The sequence below is a fragment of the Podarcis erhardii genome (genome assembly GCF_964252035.2).
Source record: "Podarcis erhardii genome assembly, chromosome: W".
NCBI lineage: Eukaryota > Metazoa > Chordata > Lepidosauria > Squamata > Lacertidae > Podarcis > Podarcis erhardii.
In genome coordinates, this window is record NC_138506.1 from 28,012,161 (window position 1) to 28,037,141 (window position 24,981).

Below are 24,981 nucleotides of genomic sequence, written 5' to 3' on the forward strand. Positions count from 1 at the left end.
GAAGGCAGCTTTTGATTTCCTAACAACTCTCTCCATGAGGCAAAATACCTGCACACCTGCAAGGTCCGCCCCTTCAGAAGTTGGACTCCCAAGCCCCATCATTGTCGCGAATTCCTCACGGCACTTTCAGCAGAAACGCTCAGAGTCCCAGGTTTTTTTCAGTGCAGTCTTTTTAATGTGAGCTATATACAAGTATTTACAAAAACAGTCCATACAGAGTACCTGCTCCTTAAGGCAAACGAATACTCTCCACCACAGCACCACCACACCACAGCACAACCACCACACCACAGCACAACCACACAACTGTTGCACAGGCTTTCCTTTTTAAAACAGGTGATAGCCAATCACATTCCCGCTGAGTCACTCTGACCCAGCACTTCACAGAGTATTGCATCAGCCTGTTGAAGCCTGCAGACTTACCCATCATCCTGCGAATCCCAACAATCATCTCCAGCTGTTGACCATGGTCAAGATCACAGACCGTGTGTGGAGCCAAAGTTTGACTGTGTGAGCCTTGTGTGTTGCCTCAGCCAGTCCAACAGTCCTGGTGTCTCTCCTGCCTCCTTGCAGTGGGAAGTGCTGTGTGCCAGCATGGTGTGACCCAATCCTCTTGAGGGGAGGCAGCGTGAATCAGCTCAGCTACCAAAGCCACATGGAATTGAAAACGAGCGACCACAAGCCCGTCAGCTCCCTCTTCCTCACAGGGGTAACACCTGCCCTGGCCAGGGCTATCGTCTATTCAGGGTTTTTAGTTGCCTGCTATGTGGCACCTCCTCGAATCTGGGCTGGCCCTGACCAACAACCAGGCCCCTTTCCACAGAGCTCCTCCTTAGCAAATGACTTCTGGTGCAAGGAGTGGGCAGGTTTTGGCTCTGTTAAATCCCTATGCTTCCATTCTCCACTGTTCTGAGTACACGCTGCTCCTGCAGGCATGGCAGACCACATGGGCTGAACTGTATACTTTAACAGTTGGCTCCATTCATGCAGTGGAGCTTCTGTGGCACTTGGCTTGGAGCATTTGGCTTCAGCCCATTGGGTCTGGAAGTCACAGAGCCACTTCCGAGCTCGAGAGGAGGTGGGGTTGCGGCCCCCCCCCACACACGCGGGGGCTGGTTTAGGCCCCCGCAAGAACGAGGGAATCCCCGGGAGTGTCTGCGACCCAGCCCGCCAATCGGCGGGCTGGGGAGGCATGGCCTAGCCCATTTAAGGCCAGCGCGCCCGGGGACAGCCCTCTTTGCCTCCATTCCAGCTGACCAGTTTTTTCGCCTGGTACCGTCGTGGACTCGCCTTTCCCTCGTGCTCGGCAAGACCTCGCTCAATAACTGAAATCACTGTCAGGACTTTGGTCTCAGTCAGAGCTGAAATCACTGCTTTGCTTTAGCGTGGTTGCTGGTAGCAGAGGGTCAGGGCGCACGAACGGTTCGAAAGGGAGTGCAGCGGCGCTCAGGCTCTGCGGTCTTGCCGGACTAGGGAGTATTGCAGCGGTCACTTATTGGGTTCGCTTGCGGTGAGCTGTGCTACCCGGAGGGAAATCCTTGGATTAGCGTGCGGTCCAGAATACGGGTGAAGTATACCGAGCGGGTCTTCCGTGGCTGTTCTTTCCTTCTCCCTCCCGCACTAGGCACCATTTAACTGTGCCTTGCCTTATTTTGCCCTGGTTCCTTGGTCCCAAAGGCAATCTGCACGGCGGGAACCGAGCAAGCAAGGAGGACTGTAAACAGCGCAGCCCGCCCTGCGACGTTTTCTGCCAGGAGGCCTCCATTCTAAAAAAAAGGGGGGGCTTGGCAGCTTTATCTTGCGAGAGCAGGGTAATTCTAACAGTATCACTTTCGGTCGCCGGTTTATTTACAGTTGCCAGGGTAACGGGAGTGCCATTTTGTTTTACGCCCCGTGGTAAAGTGCAAGCGGCCATTTTTGGTGAGGTTCTATAGCCGACAGTCAGGGCGTGCTGCATTGTGGTTTACAGTGAAGCTCCAGCGGCCATCTTGCTTTAGGCCACGTGGCGAGTTGTGGGCAGGCTATCTTTAGTAAGGTACTAGAAACGGACAACACTGTCTTTACTGTATCATTTGCTCATTCCTTTACTTTAGCGCCTGCAACCATCTAGTTTGAGGGCGTGTTTTCGTTAGCGGTTTTCAGTTCAGGGGCATTTTTGTTTCGAAGAAGCATTACCTGGTGCACGTCGCCCACGCAGGGGGTTGCCTAATTAGATAGCGCTAAATCTTGGGCAGCATTGTAAGCTTCATCGCTCCTGCGAGCGGGGCGGTAAATAGCAGGGGAGCTTTAAGCCTGGGAACTTAAGTCCTTTTTAAGTATGTAAGGTTTACCCACGGGCTACAGGTCGCGGTATTGCGATTCACTTGAAGTGCTTGAGCATTGTTTGGCGTGCTGTTTTTCCGAGGTTATTTTTCTGTCACCGCAGCAGTGCCGCAATCTAAGTGTGGGGTGTATTGTTTGAAGGTTTAATTATCTGGCGGCTGATCTGTAGTTTGATTGTTTTGCTTTACACGGTTCAGAGAGAGGCTGTTTAGTTGGAGGATTCCGGTTATTGGGCAACATATGTTTAGTACTGCTAAGGCACAGCTTGCCTCAAGTTAAAGTGCTGGGTGCATCCATTTAGGGATAATTGTTTGGGAGCTGATTCATAAGTTAGTTGCATCTCATTACATTTAAGTGCCTGGAGCTTATATTCTGGTTATTCAGCAGTGGCGCTGCTGAATAATTTAAAACTACTGTGTTGCTAAAGTAAAATAAAATAGATAGATAGATAGATATAATAATAAACAAAAACAAAAACAAAAACAAAAACAAAAACAAAAACAAAAACAAAAACAAAAACAAAAACAAAAACAAAAACAAAACACCAAACACCAAACACCAAACACCAAACACCAAACACCAAACACCAAACACCAAACACCAAACACCAAACAAACACCAAACACCAAACACCAAACACCAAACACCAAACACCAAACAAAACAAAACAAAACAAAAACAATAAATAAATAACAAATAAATAAATAAATAAATAAACCAAAGCATTTTAGGCCACCCAGTTGGTAAGCATCTAAGGTGGTCAGGATTGTTATAAGACCTGCTGTCTAAGTGGCTTACAGTGGGGAAGAGTCCGCGGGGACTGTTGTCCCAAGCTCATACAAAAGCAACCAGGGGCTCTTATTTGCTAGTGTTCAGGGTACATAATACTGAGCTAGCCCTCTGTGTTGCCTTTTTCTTGCAAGGATAGCGTGTCAGTAATTATTTGGTACTAAATCCTACCTGAGATAATTCTCACCTCTGATAACTGAACAACCCTTAACTTTAATACCTATTGGGCGGTCGTTCATTCTGAGCGGCTTCTAGTGGGTACGCATTTCCACCAGTGTGGACAATACTGAGCTAGTGGTTCGCAGATAATTAGAAGGTTTCTTTGTGTCTTTTTTATTTCGAAATGGCTTCTGGGGGTAATCAGCAGGCTTCCTCCACCGGTAATCAGCTGGGATCTTCCACGGGTAATGGAGGCGCTCAATTACCGGCTATGCCCTGTGATCCTCAAGCCTTTGCTCAATTCTTCATGGCTTTTGAAACATTTCATAGGCAGTGTAGGCCGAGGGCTCTGGCACTTCCAGCACCGGAATCTTCACAGGAGGTTATACCCGATACTCCCCTTAACAGTCAGGAGCAACAGGGCACATCAGTCGCTGCGTCGGTCAGCGGTCAGATAGAGACCACGGCAGTTGGAAGCCCCAACACTCGCGCCCAATCAGCCATTGCTAAGAAACCCACCTCAGGCACCGGTAAAGGTAAGGCACCCGCATAGAGTGCCGGTAAAGGAAAGGTGCCTGCAAAGGGGGCCAGCAGTAATACCATGTCACAGGCTGTAGGTTCCCCCAGTGTTTTTCAGGAGCAGCAGCCGCAGCACAGTTCTACGGAGGGTAGCTCGGGTTCCAACTCTGATACAGAACAGCTGGAACCCCAAGTCGCCCAGCCAGTGGCCAATGAGAACTCAGCCAACAGTGAGGTACAAGGGGGCAAAAGAAAGTCCAAGAAGAAGCACATGTCAGCTAAGAAGAAAAGTAAGCAAGCAGTCGGAGGATGAGTCAGGTACGTCTTCCTCTGATTCTGATAGCGAGGGTCCTATGGATGGATACTGGGGTTTTGGGGAAGATAATCATGGGATCCCACTTTGGGCGCATGAAAGAAGAGCTAATTCGCACTGTAAGACGTTCAATGGAACATTGGAATGGAAGGATGGGGCGTTGGTAGAAGATGTAAAGATTTCCACCAATCAGTCTACTGATTTTATATTAGGGAACCATTTGTCCCAGAGGAAGAGGAATAAGATCCTTAATGGCGACTTTGCAGATATGTTTACCCTTCTCCCTCCTACCAAGTTAACTGGGAAAGGGGAAAAGAAGCGCTCTTTCGGTAAGCGGAGGTATAGGACGCCTAGGGCTGAGTGCACCTTTGAGAACTGGTTGGATGGGTACCAGGTCTTCATGGGAGTAATTTGCGCAGCTTACCCCAAACGTTCGATGGATCTGGTTGCTTATTTGGCTCACGTGAGGCGGGCTCACACGCTGGCGAGTGAGACCGTGGCATTAACCTATGATGAGAATTTTCGTAGAAACGCTTCTCTCCTGCCCTCCACCCGGTGGGACCTAAGGGACCCTAATTACTGGGGCGAGGACGTTGGCCCTTACATCGAAAAGAAGAACCAGGAATCGGCCAAGTCGGGTAAGACAGAGGCAAAACGGCGCCGCCAGTGCTGGGAGTACAACAGGGGTGTGTGTTCGTATCCTTCCTGTAAGTATCTTCACGAATGTGAGCAGTGCCTGGAAAATCACCCCGCCTCTGCGTGCTTTAAGAATAAGCAACAGCCCTTTCGGGGGGGCAGGGGGTACTTCAACAACAATGCTAGAGGTGCCCCCGGATCCTCTCACCAAGGACCCAGTAACCACCAGTAACTTGTATCTTGGTCTCACCTTCTCCCCCATCCGTCTCCAGCCCCTCAAAACCCTCCTAGATCAATACCCCGATAGAAAAGCCGCAAAATACCTTTGGGAAGGATTCTCCATGGGGTTCAGAATCCCCGTGGCATTTCCTCCCAACACTGGGGATCCCCAAAATCAGAGGTCTGTATGGGAAAGGCCTGGGATAGTTAAGGAAAAGATACAGAAGGAAATCACGGCAGGTAGGGTTGCAGGTCCCTTTTCCGAGCCCCCCCCCCCCAGAGGGGCTTCACTTATCCCCGCTGGGCATTGTACCGATAAAGGCTCCGGGGGAGTTTCGCATGATCCACAACCTCTCTTACCCAAGGGGAGGCTCTGTCAATGATGCGATACCTCAGGAACTGTGTACGGTGAAATACGCCTCTTTTGACCAGGCAGTTAAAATGATTCACAGATTTGGGCGAGGAGCACTTCTAGCAAAATGTGACATCGAGTCCGCATTCCGCCTCCTGCCGGTGCATCCATCAGATTTCCGTTGGTTGGGGTTTCGATTTGAGGGGGCGTATTTCATTGACAAAGCAATGCCTATGGGCTGCTCTGTCACATGCTCAGCATTAGAGTCCTTTAGTACGTTTCTCGATTGGGCCCTGTGCTTCAGGACAGGGTCGCTGGGCGGGTCGTATTACCTGGACGACTTTATTCTGGTCGCAGATAATAGACAGCGATGCTCTGCCCTCTTGGAGGCATTCACAACTCTAGCAGGGGACCTCGGAGTACCACTGGCAGCTGAAAAAACGGAGGGCCCAGCCACATCTCTGGTCTATTTGGGCATTGAGTTAGACACCGTGGCCCAAACTTCTAGGCTCCCCCTGGAAAAACTGGTCGCCCTTAAGGCATTGATACAGCAGCTCCTGCCCCTAAAGGTGGTTACCCTTAGACAAATTCAATCTCTGTTAGGTCACTTAAATTTTTGCTTGTAGGGTGGTGGCACCAGGCCGGCCCTTTTGTGGCCGCCTGGCCAGATTGTCAGTGGGCCTTAGGGCGCCCCAGCATAGGGTACGCCTCTCCAAAGAAGTTAAGTCTGATCTGGGAGTCTGGCTTCAATTCCTCGACAGGTATAACGGCATATCCTTATGGCAAGATACCATGGCTCTCAAGGCTGACTTGCAAGTGCAATCCGACGCGGTGGGTTCTCTGGGATTTGGTGTTTATTTCAGGGGACAGTGGTACGCTCAAAGGTGGCCTGCAGACTGGCAGGGCAAGCCCATTACTCGAGACCTTACATTTTTAGAATTTTTTCCTATTGTAGTGGCAGTACATTTATGGGTGGCTGACTTTCGCAATCATAGGGTTTGTTTCAATACAGACAATCAGTCAGTAGTAGTGGTTCTTTCTAGACAGTCTGCGCATTCCACCAGAGTGGGAAACCTGTTACGGTCCTTTGTCCTTTGTGCCTTGAGCAGAATATATATATTTCAGCCAAATTCATGCCTGGCGTTAATAATGACATCGCGGATGCTCTGTCTCGTTTTCAGATGGAGCGTTTTCGCTCATTAGCGCCGGATGCACAACAGTCACCGCTGCCTTTCCCGGAGCATCTCTGGAGCCTCAGGAGCGAGAAGTGATGAAGGGAGTATTGGGTGCAGCTGCCCCTTTCACAATGAGATCTTATAAGAAAGCGTGGGCCAACTTCCTAAAGTTTCGCAACAGTATACCCAATGCGAGGCAGGATTCAGTTCCTTCAACGAGGGAGGTCCTCCGCTACTTAGCCCACCTGAAGGAGCTGGGCAGGGCACCAAAGACTCTTAACATCCAGTCCGCAGGGATTTCATACTTTTGTAAAGCCTTGTTTGCCACAGATCCGTGCGCTGAATTTGTAGTGCCTAAGGCCTTAGAGGGTTGGTGCAGGCTCTAGCCCCCTAGCACTGACAAGAGGAGGCCCATAACCTTTGACATTCTGACCCAGATCCATAAGAAATTAAGAACAATATGCTGGTCAAAATATGAAGCTCGCCTATTCTCAGCTGCTTATTCCATGGCGTTCTTTGGTGCCCTCCGTATAGGGGAGGTTGTATGTGAAGGGGGGGCGGCCCACAGCCAAAGGGGCATCCTCCTAAGTGACCTGACCCTGTCCAGTACTGACCTGATGGTGCAAGTACGGAGCTCTAAGACGGACCAGCAGGGTAAGGGGGCCCTCCTTCGCTTACCAGCGGCACAAGGGAGTGGACCTTGCCCGGTTAGGGATACTAGGCGTTTCCTCTATTTAAGACCCAACAGACCCGGCCCTTTCTTGATTCACGCGGATGGATCGCTCTTGGCCAGGCACCAGTTTACTTGCGTGATGCGCATGGCATTGGCAGCATTTGGGCTGCCTGCGGCAGAATTTGCGGCTCACTCCTTTCGGATTGGAGCCGCTACCACTGCGGTACACCTTGGGTTCTCAACTGAGAGGATAAAGGACTTGGGGCGGTGGAAATCTAATGCGTATAAAGCATATGGTAGAAAGAATCTATGACTAGCTGCCTGGTTCCTGACCTGGGTTTTTCTGTTCATTTTCCTTCCAGAATACATGAGGGTGCGCATCTGGTTGGTGGGCCACAGCATTGTGCATTGGGCTAAGAATCGAGCCATGAGCACTGGTTTGGGGCAAAACTTGAACTTACCTTCAAATGTTGAGGTGGCTTGGATTACGCGAAGAGGGATGCGCTGGAACAAATTCAAGCCAGCCGTGATGGCGAGAGCTGCTTCTGAGGGCCCACCTGATGCCTTGGTTATCCAGTTGGGGGAGAATGACCTAGCATACCACAAAGCTATAGACTTGAGATGGAACATTTTCGATGACGTTGCTGATCTGATGGCGGTTTATCCAAACATCACTATCTTGTGGTCCTCGTTGCTTGAGAGGAGGACATGGAGGGATAGCTTGAGCCCGGTTGCAATCAATAGAGCAAGAAAAGTGTTGGAGCGGGCTGTGGCGCGTAGAGTGGCGGCTCTGGGTGGGTGTGTCATTAGCCACCCCACCATCAATTACAGCAACGAGGCCCTCTACAAAGTTGATGGCATGCATCTGTCAGATGCTGGAAATGACATTTGGTTGGGGGACATCATGGCCGGGATTAGGAGTTGGTTACAGGTTTGAAGGTATTGGCGGCGAGCTTTGCTCGATTGGCGGTTAGGCATTGGCAGGGGTAATTGTTATGCAAATGAAGGGGGGAAGGAAGCACCATCACCTTCCCCCAAGGAAAAGGGTAGTCTGGTAGAGGACTCCGGAGGGCGTTGCCCTGTCCGAAACCTAGGGAGGTGAGGGCCTCCGGCACGCCCCCGAGCGGTGACACCCATGGGATCCTAGTTGGCGTACTTCAACAGGACTCCCACGGCTGGTGGATAACCCTTCCCGGTCCCCATGCCGGGTAGTCGATAGGAGCCAATGCCTAAGGCCAATACCTTCCAATTCCTGTAATCAATAAAGTTGTGGCCTTTTACGCCCATTAACCTTAAAAAATGTGTCCAGTGTCTTCATTTCACTTGGGGGGAGGGGACTTGCCACGCAACCGCTGCCATCCCTGGGGAAGCTCCCAGAGTTACAGTACTTGCCTCTTTCTTTCTTTCTTTTTTTAAAATAATTTTTATTAACCGGCCAATCAAATCAAATCAAATCACATCACATCACATAAATTCCAAATTACAAAGCCGAATTTTAAATTTTGTTGAGGGGACCCATATTTCAAGATCCGAAGGGGGATTCTGATCATCTTCTTGCTACTGCATTAATGTCCAAATCAGTCCAAACAAAGTTCATAATTCTATCCAATCTTATCTTGCTGTTTCCACATCACCTCTTGTTCATATATTTTCTCTTTTTTCTTTATGATCTCTTCTGATAGTCTCCTTAAGCCGATAAACACCAATAATAATCCTGTGTGAATTTTTCCGTTCTTCCAATCCTCAAATCGAGATGGTTTCCATATATCATCGCCTTCATAGATAACATCACTTTTTCCATCTTTAATTACAGAACTGTCGTTCTTAAGTCCCTCTGAGGCGTTTCACCCACAATATAAAAACAGCTCTATTTCTCTATTTCTCCTCCCAGACTTAAGTCCTCCTACAGAACTTCCCAATATGGCGACGGCACTTTTAACTGCGTCATTCCAAAGCCCTTATACATTCCATGCTCTTCTCAAAACATGCTTTGGTTTGAAAGTTTATCTCCACACAGCCTTAAATCCACAGCTTAAGTCCTTAAAACGACATTTCTGACTTGTGGTGGGGGGGGGGTTCTTGTTTAATCACATAAAAGAAAGAAAGGAAGTTTTTTCCCCCCTCCCCCATCAGTCCCTTTGACATACCAAGTCTTGGCGTATCTTCTCATGATTTATACTTGCTCCTTCGACTCTTCTTGTTTTATCAGAGATCTCTTCTGTTAGCAGTCTTTACTCCCCCTTCTTCCTTGAAATATGTGCATTCGCTTCATCCAAATTGTTTCTTTTGAAGTTCTTGCAGCTAGTGGCGCGGATCAGAGATGGCGTCCAGGAGCGCCGAAATCCCACAGGAGGGCATTGTCCCTAGTGCCCCCATCCCCACAAATTTGGGGGTGGTATAGGGCACAGCAGGCAAGGGCAGTCCCACCCCACAATCCTGGGGGGGTAGGTAGGCTATTTACTCCCATCACAGCCTCCAAATTACCTCGTGTGGGTCGGAGAGATGTTATTGTCAGCCATCTTCTGATGCTCCCCTAGTGGCCCCTCCAGTACTTGCCTCTTTCAGGGCTGGGAACGGGGGGGGGGGTGCATCAGGCATTTCTTCTCTTAACACATGCCCCCCTTTTAGTCCATAGCCCCAACAAATGTGCTCTGTCCCCCCCCCCATAGGAGAAGGTTGTGGATGACCGACGGTACCGGAAAGTGTTTGAGGATATTGTTCAGTTGATGGACAGAATGGAGAACAAATTCCTTCCCTCACTGGAGCTCAGCAGGAGGGAGGTAAAGACGAATAGGATCCTCTCCAGCCCCTTAAAGAGGATTTGCTGCAAAAAGACAGGGGGGGGGGGAGAAGCCTGCTTTATATCATGTCAGGCCCTTGGCCCATCTAGCTCAGTCTTGTTTATACTGTCTCCGAGTGGTTCCCCAGGATTTCCGGGGGATCTCTCCCAGCCCTATCTGGAGATGCTGGGGATAGAACCTGGGACCTTTGCATGCAAGACAGATGCCCTTCCACTGAGCTGCAGCCTCTTCCTCTTCCTCACAGGCAAATACTCCAGGGGTAGCCAGCGTGGTGCCCTCCAGATGTTGGACTACAACTCCCATCATCCCCAGCCAACATGGCCAGTGGCAATGGGAAGTTGCAAGTGCAGCAATATCTGGAGAGCCCCACATAGACACTCAAGAACAAACGTGGCCACTGTGTGGTGGCGTTTAGACATGTTGCATGTGCAGTCCCCTAAATGAGAGCCCGGGACCAAGGACAAACTTCCCCCTGGAGCACGTTTCCTTGCCATCTGAAGGCAAGCACTCTCTCTCCCCCCCCCCCTTTGCTCTGCAGTTTCCGTTTGAGAATGTGAAGTTCCGGCAGCTGCAGAAGGAGAAGTTCCAGATCACAAACAACGGGCAGGTCACCCTCCATTTCTCCTTTATCCCCAAGCTCAGTGACAGCCAGTATTGTAAGCCATGGCTTCGCACTGAGCCCTGCGAGGGATACTTGGAGCCCAGCGCGTCTCTCTCTGGAATCAGAGAACTGTAGAGTTGGAAAGGGACCCCAAGGGTCATCTATGGAAGGCCTTTGTTTCCTTTTCATCCCCCCTTTTCTCCTCCTCTTCCCAACCCTCCTCCATCAAACCTTGGGAGTTTTGTAGAGCAGGGGAGGCTTAACATTTTGGGCTACATTGCCCCATGCTCAAGCCTCCAAGAGCCACACATCAAAGCAGGTGAGCCCAAAGTGTAAAAGTGTGTGTGACCAGCTTTAAACAAACACACACACACACAAAAATGAATTGAAGCCCCAAAATGCTGAAGGGTCCCAAAAAACCTTTTGGCATCGCAGGGAACCAGTGAGAGCAGTCCGTCAAAAAATTACTTTTTTTTAATAAAAAAATGCGTATTTTTACGTTGTGGAGGAACAAAAATATATTGGGGAACATATAGAACTAGCCAAACTTTTAAAAACTCAATGAAATGTAGACTAAAAAAGAAAGTTACATTGGGGGTGCAAAAATTCTTTAGGAGACAAATAAATGTTTTCCCTTTTTATATTCTTTTGTTAGGATCACTTTCTCTTACACCCCCCCCCCCCAGTATCCTGTAACCATCTTCTGTGCAGCTGCTGCTTTGGAGGAATAGAGAGGAAAGTGGGGTGGGGGTGGGAATTGAGTAGCTTCTTTTCCTAATTCTTGAAGTTAAGGTTTCCCACATACACCTGTGAGAACAGGACACTGTACTAGATGGGCCATTGGCCTGATCCAGCATGCTCATATTGTGTCCTTCTGTTAAATTATTCACTATCTTAACTTTTAATTTACAAACAAACAAACTTGGCTATGCCAGAGTGTATCTACCTGACTTCCTCCCATTTTAGATGAGACGGTGGACATTTCCCTGGATGTGTATGTCAGCAAGGACTCTGTGACGCTTCTCAATTCAAGAGAAGATAAGATTGAGGCTATCTTTGTCCTTCACCTTGACCATGGCAAGGACTATTTCCTCACCATCAGTGGGAGCTACCTACCAAGCTGCTACGGGACCTCCTTGGAAGCCTTGTGCTGGATGTCTACCCTTCCCACTCTGCTTGCCTGCTTGAAAAACAGCTGCTCTTCCACTCAGAAATGTGGGGGCTGGGGGTCCTCCGCTGCATTCAGCTTCAGCTTCTGTAGCTGTGCATCCACTTCCTGTGTGCTGTTCATGCCCTTTGTTTGCCTTGACTGAGTCATCCCAGGTTCTGGTCCTCCCACCTGCCCTTTCGCAGGGCCACTGAACCGTGTGCATTTCCCTGCCATCTGCCCAGATACTGTTCAGCCAACGGGCTGTTTCTTTCTCTTCTCAGGGCCTGTGCCATTAACACCCTTGGTTGTCTTTTGCTCTTGCCTTCCTCCTCTGATCTCAGGGAGAAGACAGCTTCCTAGAAAAGGTAACAGTTGGTTTGATATCCTCTAGATGTTCTTGTAGTGGGCTCAAATCAGGTACAGGCAACGCCCCGTTTACACGGGGGTTGAGTTCCGAGGTACCGTGCATTTAAATGAAATTGCGTATATTGGGGACAGCATTGGAAAAGCCTGCAAAAACCCTCTAAACTTCCGGAAACCCTTTTGAAAGGCCTTTTGAAAACCAGCAGCACTTGCCAGACTCCCTGCAAAACTCCTTGCTCCAACTCTCCACAGGCCTCAAAGGTCGATGCAAAAGCTCCTGGGAGGGAGTCGAGATGCTGTTTCCATGCCACTTTGCCGCTTTTGTGCTCTTGGGGGGGACATTTTTGCCCCTTCAAGTGCCCCTTCCAGCTTTGCGGCAGTGTGCATGTGCCTCGAAGGCACGTAAATGGAGTTGCCCTTGTCAACGATCAGCAGCTGCTCCATGCAGTGGCAGCTGGTCCCTTAGGGGAAACCAGGCACTACCCCACCAACCTCACTTTCCTCTCAGGCAACCCACACCTGCCTGCTTTCTTACTCAAATCCAGTCCACGTGGTGGCTCTGTTGAGTTTTTGCAGTATGGTAGCGCTGCAGAGAGCTTGCTGGGGAGACCATGCATTAAAAAGGGACTCAAAAATAACTTAAACAAGGTTTTAATAAGAAAAACAAAAACTCTATTTACACTAAATACATCAACAAACAAACATGACCCAACCACCAACCCATCCCCCAGGGTAATGGGAGAGCTAGGTGCTGCTCCTTATATACTACACCCAAATGCTGACACACCTTAATCAGTACAACTCAGCAGCACCTGCTGTGTTTCACAGCTGTAAAGCTGGGTCTCGTTATTATGCTCTGGCCCTTTCTCTGGCCCCTTAAAGACATACACATCGGGTGGAACAATGATGAACCTTTACATTTAAAGAAACCATTCAACATTTCCCCTGCGGTTCATCATTGTGGAACAAAAACATAAAGCATATTTTGTACATGTCTTTCATGTGTAACCTTTGGAAGTGCTTTTGTAAAAATGTCCGCAATTTGATTGTCACCTGGAACATATTGAAATACAATCATTTTATCAGCAATTAGTTTCTTTACAAATTGCAAACGTAATCTCAAGACTCTAGTGCGCTGCGTATTGGTCTCTGAACACAGGATAGCGAGTCCACTCTGGGAATCAAGGTAAACTTTTACTGGTAGTGTTACTTGAATCTGTAGGTCTGCAAATACTTGCAGATATCATTCCACATCATGAGTGGCCTGAATGCATGCACATAATTCACTCTCTGTTGTGGAGAGACAAATAATGGTTTGTGTCTGGGACTTCCATTCAAATGGACAACCGTTATAACAAAACACCATACCAGACACACCCCTGCAATTATTTTGTTCCACTGCATGAGATGCATCGCAGAAAATTTCAAAACCTTTGTCAATACTGGATGTAAACTGCAACCTATAATGTTTGGTATGTTTAAGGTACATTACCACTCTCTTAAGAGCAGAGAAACATTGCGTAGTGGGCTTTTCCACAAATTTTGCCAGAAAGTGAAAAGCATAAGTTATATCTGGTCTTGAGATTCTTTGAATGAAATTTAGCTTGCCTATAGCAGAACGATACAAAGTTTTGTTAGGGAATGGCTTATCTTCACCTGTAAAGGTGAAACCACACACCATGGGCGTTTCCTTCCTATTTGCATTTTCTAAACGTAGATGAAATATCGGAGTGATGAAATATCGGAAAGACTTCACTCAGATACTTTTCTTGCTAGAAAGGAGAACCTCGTTAATTTCCCAACTCCTGAGGCTAGATTAGACATGTTCCGGGAACTGATTTCGTCCCTACAACCTTATCTGACTAACAAAAAAATGCCACGGCAATCTCTACACTCTAATAAATCCAAACCCTGGTTTGACCAAGAATGCATGGCTATGAAACGCCTCCTGCTGGATAAGTACAGGAACTATAGAGCAGCGAACCTACCTTCGCTTCCATTAGACTGGTTTGAGTTAAAACACAGTTATAAAGCTTTGATTAACAAGAAAAAGCTCCAGGCACAAAGGAAGGAATGGCAGTGCCTAGTGGAGGCCTCCCGAAGGAAAGATTCTGCCACGTTCTGAAAAACAATCGCAAAAAGCTGGAGAGACTCCCCGATCGAAATCGAATACTCTATACCTGCTGGAGCATGGGAGGCCTTTTTCCTCTCATTATATTCATCAAATCAACTGGTCCCAGCTCTGCTTCCCGCTTCAAGTGAATTTGGCAAGGAATGGCCCCCTGTAACCACAGAAGAAATTACTGGCCTTATTCAATCTCTTAAATCAGGGAAAGCCCCGGGTGCTGACAATATCCCACCAGAAATTCTTAAGGCAAATGTTGAATGGTGGGCCCCTGTGCTAGCCGCCTTATTCACTAGTATAAATCAAACAGCTATTATCCCTGAGGACTGGGGTTTAGCCATCATCATTCCAATATTCAAGAAAGGAAACAGATCTGAGCCAGCTAACTATAGACCAATCAGTCTATTAAGTATTATCAGCAAACTATACGCTGCTCATTTATGTGACAAATTAGTGGAGTGGATGGAAAGAGAGCATATTCTATCAGAAGCTCAAGCTGGTTTTAGAGCAAAGCGTTCAACTATAGACCAGGCCCTTATCCTTCAACACCTGGCAGACAAATACTCTAGAAAAGGGGGGTCTTTATATGCAGCTTTTGTGGATTTCAAATCGGCCTTTGATCTAATACCAAGGGATAGACTCTGGGAAAAGCTTGGCGCTACAAACATAGATAAACGCTTATTACGCCTTATCCGTGGTCTATACGAAAACACCAGGGTGAGGGTAAGATGCGATCGGTCAGGCCATCTAACTAAAGAAATTCAAACACACTATGGGGTTAAACAAGGATGTGTCCTCGCGCCAATGCTATTTAATTTTTATATTAACTCTCTAGCAGTAAACATGGCGAAAGAAAATGCCCACCCTCCCAAACTGGTAGGTATGCCCCTCCCGGTGCTTCTGTATGCGGACGACGCAGTCCTACTCTCCTTTTCCTGCGTTGGCTTGAGGAAGCTTTTGAGATCACTTGCTGATTATTGTCAAGCGGAACAACTATTAATAAATTACAGCAAATCTAAAATTATGGTGTTTTCAAAAAAAAGAAGGAAACACAAATGGAGAATTAATGGTCAACCTATTGACCAGGTAGCAACTTTCAAATACCTGGGAATAACTTTTCAGGAAAGGGTCTCGTGGCACCAACAGATGAAAAACGCCATTGCCAACGCAGGAAGGGCCAACAAAGCCCTTACAAGATTCTTTCCCGGGAAAGGGGGAAAATACGTTCCAGCGGCCTCCCAGGTTTTTGCTGCAAAAATACTCCCACAACTCACTTATGGATCCCAGGTTTGCAGTTTTAAAAATTTTGCGCCTATGGAGGCATTTCAAGCAAAATTCTATTGGTGTTTATTGGGGATCCCTCCCTGTGTATCTAATATAGCTGTCCGCTTAGAAGTTGGACAACCACCCGTTAACGCGCGTTTGTGGATTCTAAAGATACACTACTGGTTAAAACTTATTTTTTTCCCGGCCGGTTTGGCGCCCTTAACACTCTTAGACACCTTTCATTCTACCTGGAAAGCTTCCCTGTTTGAAAAGATAAGAAGCTTGGGATTCTCCCCGCAGACCTTGATAGCGGCAGGATATGAGAGAGCCAAAAGTCAAGTGCTCCAGCGCATTAGGGACATAGAGCTGCAATGTCATATGGGCAAAATGGATAAACACGCCACAATTAGAGACTTTGGGAGAGGGTTCTCACCCGCAAACTATCTGGCTGATTTACAAATACCTAAGTACAGACATTCCTTTACCCTGGCCAGATTAAACGTTCTGCCCTCTGCCCTGCTGTTAGGCAGATATGAGGGCAAACCATATGAGTCACGTGTTTGCCCATGTGGTTCATCGGAAGTGGAAACAAGTTTGCATGTATTGCTGCACTGTAGCTATTACAAGGATCTACGCCTGACCTTTATTGCCCCAGTTCTACAAAAGCTTAAAAATGAATCAGAACTTCAATGTATGAGAGCCTTGGTAGAAGATAAGGTTCCTGTAATTACGATCAATGTTGCTAAATTCTGTGCAGCCGCCATCAGGCGCAGAAAACAAGAGCTTTCCAATGTCAACATGCAGGCGAAGGCAAATACTTAATCTTATTCATGCTGTCCAATCTTAAATTGTTGTTATGGCCTAATCTGTATTGAAATTGTCCTTTGTTTTTTCCGGTGTTATGTTTCGCTGACTAGCTGTACGAACCAATCTGGTCTGTGACCGTTTAATAAAATTTGATTTGATTTGAAACGTAGCATTTCAACAAGGTCATCAATTTTTGCAGTTTGATGAACCAGAAAAGATCCATTTTCGCCTTTCTCAATTTGCATGGATAAGTAATTTTTAGCTATGCCTAATTCCACCACATCAAATTTCTTCTGTAACTGTGAAACTACCTCTTCATATTCCTGTTTAGTTTTTGTAGAAATTAACACATCATCTACATACACACATATTTTTGTTACAGAGTTTGCCCTTTCCTTTATAAACACACAGTTGTCTGCCTTTCCTTGTGAAAAACCAATATCCAGCAATTCTTTTGCTAAAGTTTGGTGCCAATTCCTTCCACTTTGGTGCAGGCCATAGAGGGATTTATTTAATTTGCATACCAAACCTTCAGCGGCGTCTATGCTCAAATGGCTCAGTTACTTTCCTATCTGAGCACCTACCCTTGCGTGCAACCTTAATCTTATTCTTGCAACAAGATAGACATTGCATAAAGAATTTACATGGTTTTAAGTTGAGGCCATTAACAATATTCTTTGTCTTAATTACATCAGCAAAATTCAGGTGTCCTAGAATTCTGTGCGCCTCGTGGACACACCCGGAATGAGGTCTTACATTCCTCAACCCCTGGCTTGACTGTGCTGCTCTGCAGTTTATAGGCAATTGGGAGTAGGTGCGAAAATACAGTCTATATAAACCATCAGAGTCCCGGGCATACAATAGACGTTTGTTCCCCTCAAAAAACTCACACATTGAATTTAAGAAACGCACACTTATGCCTTGATGAGCAAAACACCTTACTGATAATAAATTGTCCACTGATGGGCAGTATATGCAGTTTGCTATTGTAATGTTTAAAGAGTCAAGTTTAACAGTACCCCTGCCAAGTGACTGTAAGACTTGTGAATGGGCGAAATGTACATTACCAATTTCCTCTTCGAAAGAAATAAACAAGCTTCGATCGTTGCAAATATGCTGAGATGCTCCTGAGTCCACAATAAAAGACGTCCACTTGGCACCTTTAATTCTTTTAGGATCTGTAGTCCGAGCATGAAAAGCTCGCGGCTCGTTTCTGTCTTTACAGTACGATGTCGACTGCTGGGCTGACAACCGTGACTGACGAACAGAAACAGGCTTAAGAGTACTTTGCTTTCTTTTGGATCTGCAGTCCTTTGCAAAATGTCCTTGCTTATTGCAGAACCAACAACGCTTGGCAGCTTTAAATGCAGTTGTATCACCACAAGTTTGCATATGGCGTTCCTCATTCTTTCTGGAAATAGGAGTGCTTATGGCACAAGCCTCCCTTCTATCCAACTCGCCCATTAATCTTGCCGTTACCCCTTCCACAGTTAATTGTGCTGGTGGAACGGCAGATATCTGGCTAGCTATACCATCAAAGTCCTCGTTAAGGGAACAAAGAATGATAAAAACATACTGAATATCAGGTATGTCCATGTCCCTTCGAATTAATTCGCCGCATATTGCCTCCAGACGTCTCAAGTGTGCTGCCAAATCACCACCAGGCTGCAACTTAGTCTGGTACAACTGCTTGAAAAATGTCAATGCAGACACTGACTCTTTTCTAACATGCACTGCTGCAAGACTGTCCCACATTTCTTTGGCAGTTTTCTTATTCCTTATATAGACTACTTGCTGGTCGCTGACTGCCAAATTAATTATCACCCTGGCTTTCGCATCTCCTTTCGACCAAGCATTTGTTACAGGGTCAGGAGGGTCATCAGTTACATAGGTCCATACTTCTCTAGAGGTCAAAAGCGCCTCCACCCGAAAAGACCATAAACTATAGTTCTCATCTGTTAGCTGTGCAAAGACCAGAGCCTTCTCAGCTTCTGGAACCCGATCAACCATTCTGGAGCTCTTCCAGACCCACAGAACTACACCAACAGGAGAAGGAGTTTTCAAACCTTTCTCAGAGTCCAAAAATATGCAGTCATCCACTCAGCAGCTGGGCCCATAACCAAAGATGTTGCCTATTTGCAGTATGGTAGCACTGCAGAGAGCTTGCTGGGGAGACCATGCATTAAAAAGGGACTCAAAAATAACTTAAACAAGGTTTTAATAAGAAAAACAAAAACTCCATTTACACTAAATACATCAACAAACAAACATGACCCAACCACCAACCCATCCCCCAGGGTAATGGGAGAGCTAGGTGCTGCTCCTTATATACTACACCCAATTGCTGACACACCTTAATCAGTACAACTCAGCAGCACCTGCTATGTTTCACAGCTGTAAAGCTGGGTCTCGTTATTATGCTCTGGCCCTTTCTCTGGCCCCTTAAAGACATACACATCGAGTGGAACAATGATTAACCTTTACATTTAAAGAAACCATTCAACAGGCTCTAGCTCTCTGCTTTTTTCTCTTCCCTAGTCTCAACGTGGCCCTTGTAGAACTCGGAAGAGGAGAACGGAGACGAAACCAGAATTTGCCATCACTACTTGTAACTGATTTTGCTCTGCTTGAGTCTAGGTCTGCTTGCGATTGGCAGCATGGGAGGCAGAAAGCCCAGTCTCATGATGCAGGCGCCAGCCCCCTCTGGCCCCAAGAGCCAGTTTTCTCCTTGTCTCTGTGCTCAGCAACTGCTGCACAGGCTATGCCACTCTGGCTTACCCTTACCACCTGAGCACTGGCATTTGGGAAGCAGTAGTGGCTGCTTTGGGGTGGCTCAGGGAAATGTCACTCCTCTCAAAATCAGATATACTTGGGTGTATTATCATAGCCACAAGGAGACAGTTGTTGTTTAGTCGTTTAGTCGTGTCCGACTCTTCATGACCCCATGGACCAGTGCACACAAGGTACTCCTGTCTTCCACTGCCTCCCACAGTTTGGTCAAACTCATGCTGGTAGCTTCGAGAACACTGTCCCACCATCTCGTCCTCTGTCATCCCCTTCTTGTGCTCTCCATCTTTCCCAGCATCAGGGTCTTTTCCAGGGAGTCTTCTCTTCTCATGAGGTGGCCAAAGTATTGGAGCCTCAGCTTCAGGATCTGTCCTTCCAGTGAGCACTCAGGGCTGATTTCCTTAAGAATGGAGAGGTTTGATCTACTTGCAGTCCAAGAGACTCAAGAGTCTCCTCTAGCACCATAATTCAAAAGCATCAATTCTTCGGTGGTCAGCCTTCTTTATGGTCCAGCTTTCACTTCCATACATCACTGCTGGGAAAACCATAGCTTTTACTATACGGACCTTTGTTGGCAAGGTGATGTCTCTACTTTTTAAGATGCTGTCTAGGTTTGTCATTGCTTTTCTCCCAAGAAGCAGGCGTCTTTTAATTTCGTGGCTGCTGTCACCATCTGCAGTGATCATGGAGCCCAAGAAAGTAAAATCTCTCACTGCCTCCATTTCTTTCCCTTCTATTTGCCAGGAGGTGATGGGACCAGTGGCCATGATCTTCGTTTTTTTGATATTGAGTTTCAGACCATATTTTGTGCTCTCCTCTTTCACCCTCAATAAAAGGTTCTTTAATTCCTCCTCACTTTCTGCCATCAAGGTTGTGTCATCTGCATATCTGAGGTTGTTGATATTTCTTCCGGCAATCTTAATTCCGGCTAGGGATTCATCAAGGAGACAGTGGTGACTGTCAATTTGGACAGCTGTAGACATTTAGAATCATGGAGGATAGGTTTATCAGTGGCTACCGGTCAGGGCTATTTATTGCCACTATTATCATAAACCACATGCTTTTGTATACTAGTTTCTGGGGAACATGATGGACAGAGTGTTATTGTCCCCGTGTCCCTATGGACTCCCAAGGGCATGTGGTTGGCCATTGTGGGAACAAAATGCTGATCTAACCTAGCAAGGCTCCTGTGTTCTTTAGCATGCATCAGCTACTCTTGCACTAAGAATCTGATACAGTATGTGTCATTCCCCACACCAATACACACACACTCTCTCTCTCTCAAGACGGGGTGGGGAGTATTGGAGGCGGGGGGTGGGGATGAATTGGGTCCTAATCAACAGCTTCCTTGGGGATGAGAGGAAGTGGAGTTGGAATCAAATTCTCCATCCTTGCCAGCTCCTTTTAGTGATGGGCTGCTTGCCATTGCTGTGCTCCTAAAGCTCTCTTGCTCCCCCCTCCTCTCTTTTTCTTTCTCTTGAATGTGGTAGCTTGAGATAGAACTAACCACCCTGAACATTTCTGGAGAGGAAGATGGGAAGGAGGCCGGAGGCATTGTTCACCAGCTGCTGTGTGCTGCATTGCCCAGACAAAGTCGTGGGCTGGGGCTCCAGCTGTTGCTCAGTTTCTACCACTGCCTCTGCAACGTGCTCTAGACAAGGGGTGGTGAACATGTGACCCCATCATCTCATCATGCTGGCTGGGGCTGCAGCCCATCAACCTATGAAGGCCCATCCATGTTCTGTTGCTGTTGTTCTTACTTATTTCCTGCCCTTCACCCTAAGGTCCCAGGGCAGGTTCCAGCAATGTAAATAAAATGTTAGCCAAACCTCATGCCCACAGCTGCATATTCAGTAAGCTTTGGGGTGAACTACACATCCGGAGTGGGAGGATTACTAGCTGCATATTAATAGGGGGAGGGGGAGCTTGGATTTGGGGTGCGAGCAATTTGTTTCTTGTTTCCCCACTTGAGATGCTTGTTGTGGCTAGGGCCAGGTGATATGTTAATTTATATATATTTTCAAATCAGCTTGAAGTCTATATAGTGATACTGGTTGCATAATTTCTGACCTGGCAATATATTGCGAATCATGATGTGTGTGTGTACTATGCAAAAAAAACAATGTGGGGGAAAACCGTGAAGCCAGCCAATGCCTCTACATAGCTCCATCTTATTTTAGACATCGTGATATATTGGTGTATTGCAATGTTTAGCTAGTGATATATCACCGTGTTGAAAGCCAGCTATCTCCCAGCCCTAGTTGTGGCCTCAGAGGGCAAGACTTGTCCACCCAGCTGGAGCAAGGAAAGAATGCATACAGGCACACATTCTGTCAGGCTCTCATGCCAGTCCCACTTGTCATTGGACCTCCAGGAGAAGCAGTTTCTGGATATCGTACCCCAGGATGGTGATGACTCCACTGAGTGGCCTTTGCACATACCCATGGAGATCTGGCTTTTGGTGGACCACCTCTTCAAGAATGCCTGCCACCAGGTGAGCTGAGGGGGACTGTACCATTTAAAGGATAGGTGTTGGCCAGAATCCAGTACCAGTTTTGGGGTGTGCAGGTTCCAAATGTCACAATTTATTTATATCTTAGCTACCAACTCGCTCTTACAAACTCCTGCTGTGAGTATAGTGGCACCTTGGTGGAGCGGCAGTGGGTGGGACATCCAGCATACGGTCTTCCTTAGAGCGGCTCAGAAGAACCCAAGTGTTCCCAACCATTGTCTGTCTCTCCCTAGCAAAGCGGCTCTCTGAGACTCGCCACTAGAAGAAGCAGGGAATGATTTCACTCTCCCATTGCCCCAAATCAGGAGAAGGGTAGTAGGAATGCTACTGTGGAAAGCAGGCGGGATACAATTCTCAGCCCTTGTGCCAGCTCTCTTGGTGATGGGCTTCTCTCCATTGTGGCATTCCTCGACCTCACATTATGCACCCCAAGGCTGGATTGTTCTTCATGCTATCCAGGATGTACACCTCATCCCTTCCTAACGCATGGGTGATACTCTGCTTCAGGAGGACCTCTTCCAGACGCCGGGGACGCAGGACGAGCTGCAGGAGAGAATTGAGTGCCTGGACACCAGCATTCCCAAGACGATCCGTATCCTCTTTGGGGGGCATTGTTGGGGAGCAGGGCTGCTTGGTGGTTTTCTTTCGCTCTTGGCTGGAGTGGACCTCACTTTTATATACCTGGTGGCTTAGGTTCCTAGGCCACCCCATCCTTAAGGCTCTGGGACACTGCAAAATGAAATGCCCACTTTCAAGTTCAGTCATGCATCCAAACAACTTAACAGCTTTAACCCCCATTTGAAAACATCAGCCTGGCTAGATAGAGCAGAGGTGGGGAATCTTGACAGGCCCGCAGACCCCACATCTAGCATCATACGTGGTATCAGGTGTGGAGACAGGTAAAGACATGGCTGCAAAGGAGCTTCAAGGGTGCATTCAATTGTTCTTTGGCAAGCAGGGTTTCTTGACCGCACTTTTGGAGTTGACCACCAGTATTTGTTGTTTGGATTGAAACCATGCCTGCAGAAGGACATTTCCTCGGCAGATCAGCTTTGCAGGCAGCTTCGTCAAGAGGGGAGGTGTGGGATAATTACAGTGGGATTTCTCAGCTGGTAGAGCGTGACACTCTTCATCTCAGGGCTGCGGGTTCAAGGTCCACCTTGCGCCAAAAGGGGGAACTTGCAAGGTGGGCCCAGATGTATAAGGACCAAGCTTCTTGCTTTGGACCAGCCTGGGAAGGAGGCAGGCTGCAGGTAACAGGACAGAACACTTTCCTTGCCAGGCTGTCAATAGCTGGCAGTGACCACTCGGTGGCCGAAGCTCTGCTCATCTTCCTGGAGGCAGTGCCAGAACCAGTCCTTTGCTATGAACTGTATCAGCGCTGCCTTGAGTGCTCACATGACAGCCACCTCTGTCGCCAGGTCGGCCCCAGAGCCCCATCTCTTCCTGGCTGGTCTGTGGTGTGTACAGAAGCATAGAATCAGAAGGGATTTCCAAAGTCATCTAGTCCAAATGTTACTGCGAGTAACAGGAAATCCACTAAAACATCCCTGAAAGCCAGTAAACCGGCACACTGGCAGGAGGGCTAGTCTGGTCTGGGAAGCCTTGTTAACTGCAGAGGTTGCTGATGTCTCCTTCGATAACCATCCCTCTCGGTTGTGGAGGGGGGTGGGGTGCGCACATGTTGCCTTTTTGCTTTCTGACCAGGACTTGTAACAATAGCCCACCTGTTTCAGTGAACCTCGCTTGAATTTCCAACCCAGGAAGCGGCCATATACTGGGCCATCTAGCTCAGTATTGTCGAAATTGACAAGCAGTGGCTCTCCAGGATTTCAGACAAGGGATGTTCCCTACCCTCCTGGGAGATGCTGGGGGTGGAGCCTGAGACTTTCTGCATGAAAAGCAGGTGGTTTACTGCAGAGCTATGGCCCTTCCCCCAAGATATCTCAGTTGGTAGAGCATAAGACTCTTCATCTAAGTGTCCTGAGTTCAAGCCCCACCTTAGGCATTGCAGGGGGTTCGATTAGTTAACCCTCGTGGTCCCTTCCGACTCTACAGTTGTATTATTCCCCAAAGTTCCCAGGAGAGTTCTAGTCCGGTTACCATTTTAAACATTCTTTTTTTATGCCAGGTCTAAACCTGCAAACATAACAAGTACACCGTGCTAGTGATCCATGCCCCTCCTCTAGCAAAGCTCTGCACTGAAACGCCAAACTGCCCCTCCCTGTCTTGCAGGTGATCTGCCAGTTGCCGCGGTCACACCAGAACGTGTTCCGCTTCGTGGTGGCTTTCCTGCGGGAGCTGCTGAAATACTCTGAGAGCAACAACGTCAGTGGCAACATGCTAGGTAAGGCCTGCCTGTCCTGGCTGGGAGCTGGCCTTCCTCCTGCTCCCACCTCCTCTCATGCAAATGTTTTCGCTTCCCTGCAGCCACCCTCTTCGCCAGCCTCCTGCTACGGCCTCTGCCCAACATTCTGTCGAAGCAGAGCCCACAGGAGCGTCAGCGTGCCATCGGCTTCCTCCTGGGCTTCCTGCTGGGGGCGGATGACTACGAAAGGTGCCAAGCATGATTGGAGATGAAGTTGGGAGGGAAGAGGCAAGGCCCAGCCTCTGTTCTCTGGTGCCTGCCTGTGAGGGGTGAGGGTGCTGATAAGCTAGTAAAGCAACATTCCGGGCTTCGCGCCATCTCTTCACAAGATTTATTTGTCTGCTTCAAAGCCATTTACGAGAGATCAAACACATACATCCATACTCAGCTATCCAGATGAGTCATCTGACTTTCGTCTGTGATGCTGCCAACAAGCCCATTCCCGGAAATGACACTTCCTTTTCGTTTTGCCCTGTGAATGGCTGGGTCCTGCTTTAGGCTCCCCCCTGCCAGTTTCCCCCTCTGACGAGGAAGAGACGCTGCTGAATGCCGGCTTGGGCTCTCTATATTTGTCTCCCTCCCTCATGGTTTCCCCTGCAGCCTCCAATTCCCTGACATCCACCCCCTCCTCAAAGGCCCCTCCCCGTTCGGGAGAACCGACCGCACCCAGTTCTCCCTCCTCCGGAGTGGTGGGGGTGAAACCTGGAAAACTCTCCTCCTCATCCGTGGCCTCAAAAACCTCCCGCAAACCCGCAGTTCCTCTGGTTCCCCAATAAACACTTTCCTCATCTTCCTCCTCCTCTTCCGACGGTAGGAATCCCTAGAACTCCTCTTCATCATCCGTCGGCCCGAACACCTGTTGGACAAACCTACCCCTGGGCTTGGGTTTGTCAGGGAAGAAATTGTGGAACTCCTTCACGAACCCCTCGTCAGCGAAACAACCCTCCGGTACCCAGGTATTTTCTGAGCTAGGGGCCCCTTCCCACGCCACCAGATACTCTAACTGTTCCCCTCTCCACCGAGAATCCAGTATTTCTGTAACCT

At 48.0% G+C, this 24,981-nt stretch overlaps 1 protein-coding gene across 1 annotated transcript in view; it reads left to right on the plus strand.

The window, feature by feature from the left end:
• Positions 1-24,139, plus strand: part of LOC309333177 (inositol polyphosphate 5-phosphatase OCRL-like) — a gene marked incomplete at both ends in the record, with an annotated part of 54,918 nt that extends 30,779 nt beyond the window's left edge. Inside the window, 9 exon segments of the mRNA XM_081846577.1 lie at positions 574-709; positions 9,827-9,937; positions 10,497-10,662; positions 11,526-11,715; positions 21,353-21,551; positions 22,077-22,161; positions 22,863-22,990; positions 23,805-23,916; positions 24,000-24,139. Coding sequence (XP_081702703.1) covers positions 574-709; positions 9,827-9,937; positions 10,497-10,662; positions 11,526-11,715; positions 21,353-21,551; positions 22,077-22,161; positions 22,863-22,990; positions 23,805-23,916; positions 24,000-24,139 — 1,267 coding nt within the window.
• Between the last annotated feature and the right edge of the window lie 842 nt (positions 24,140-24,981).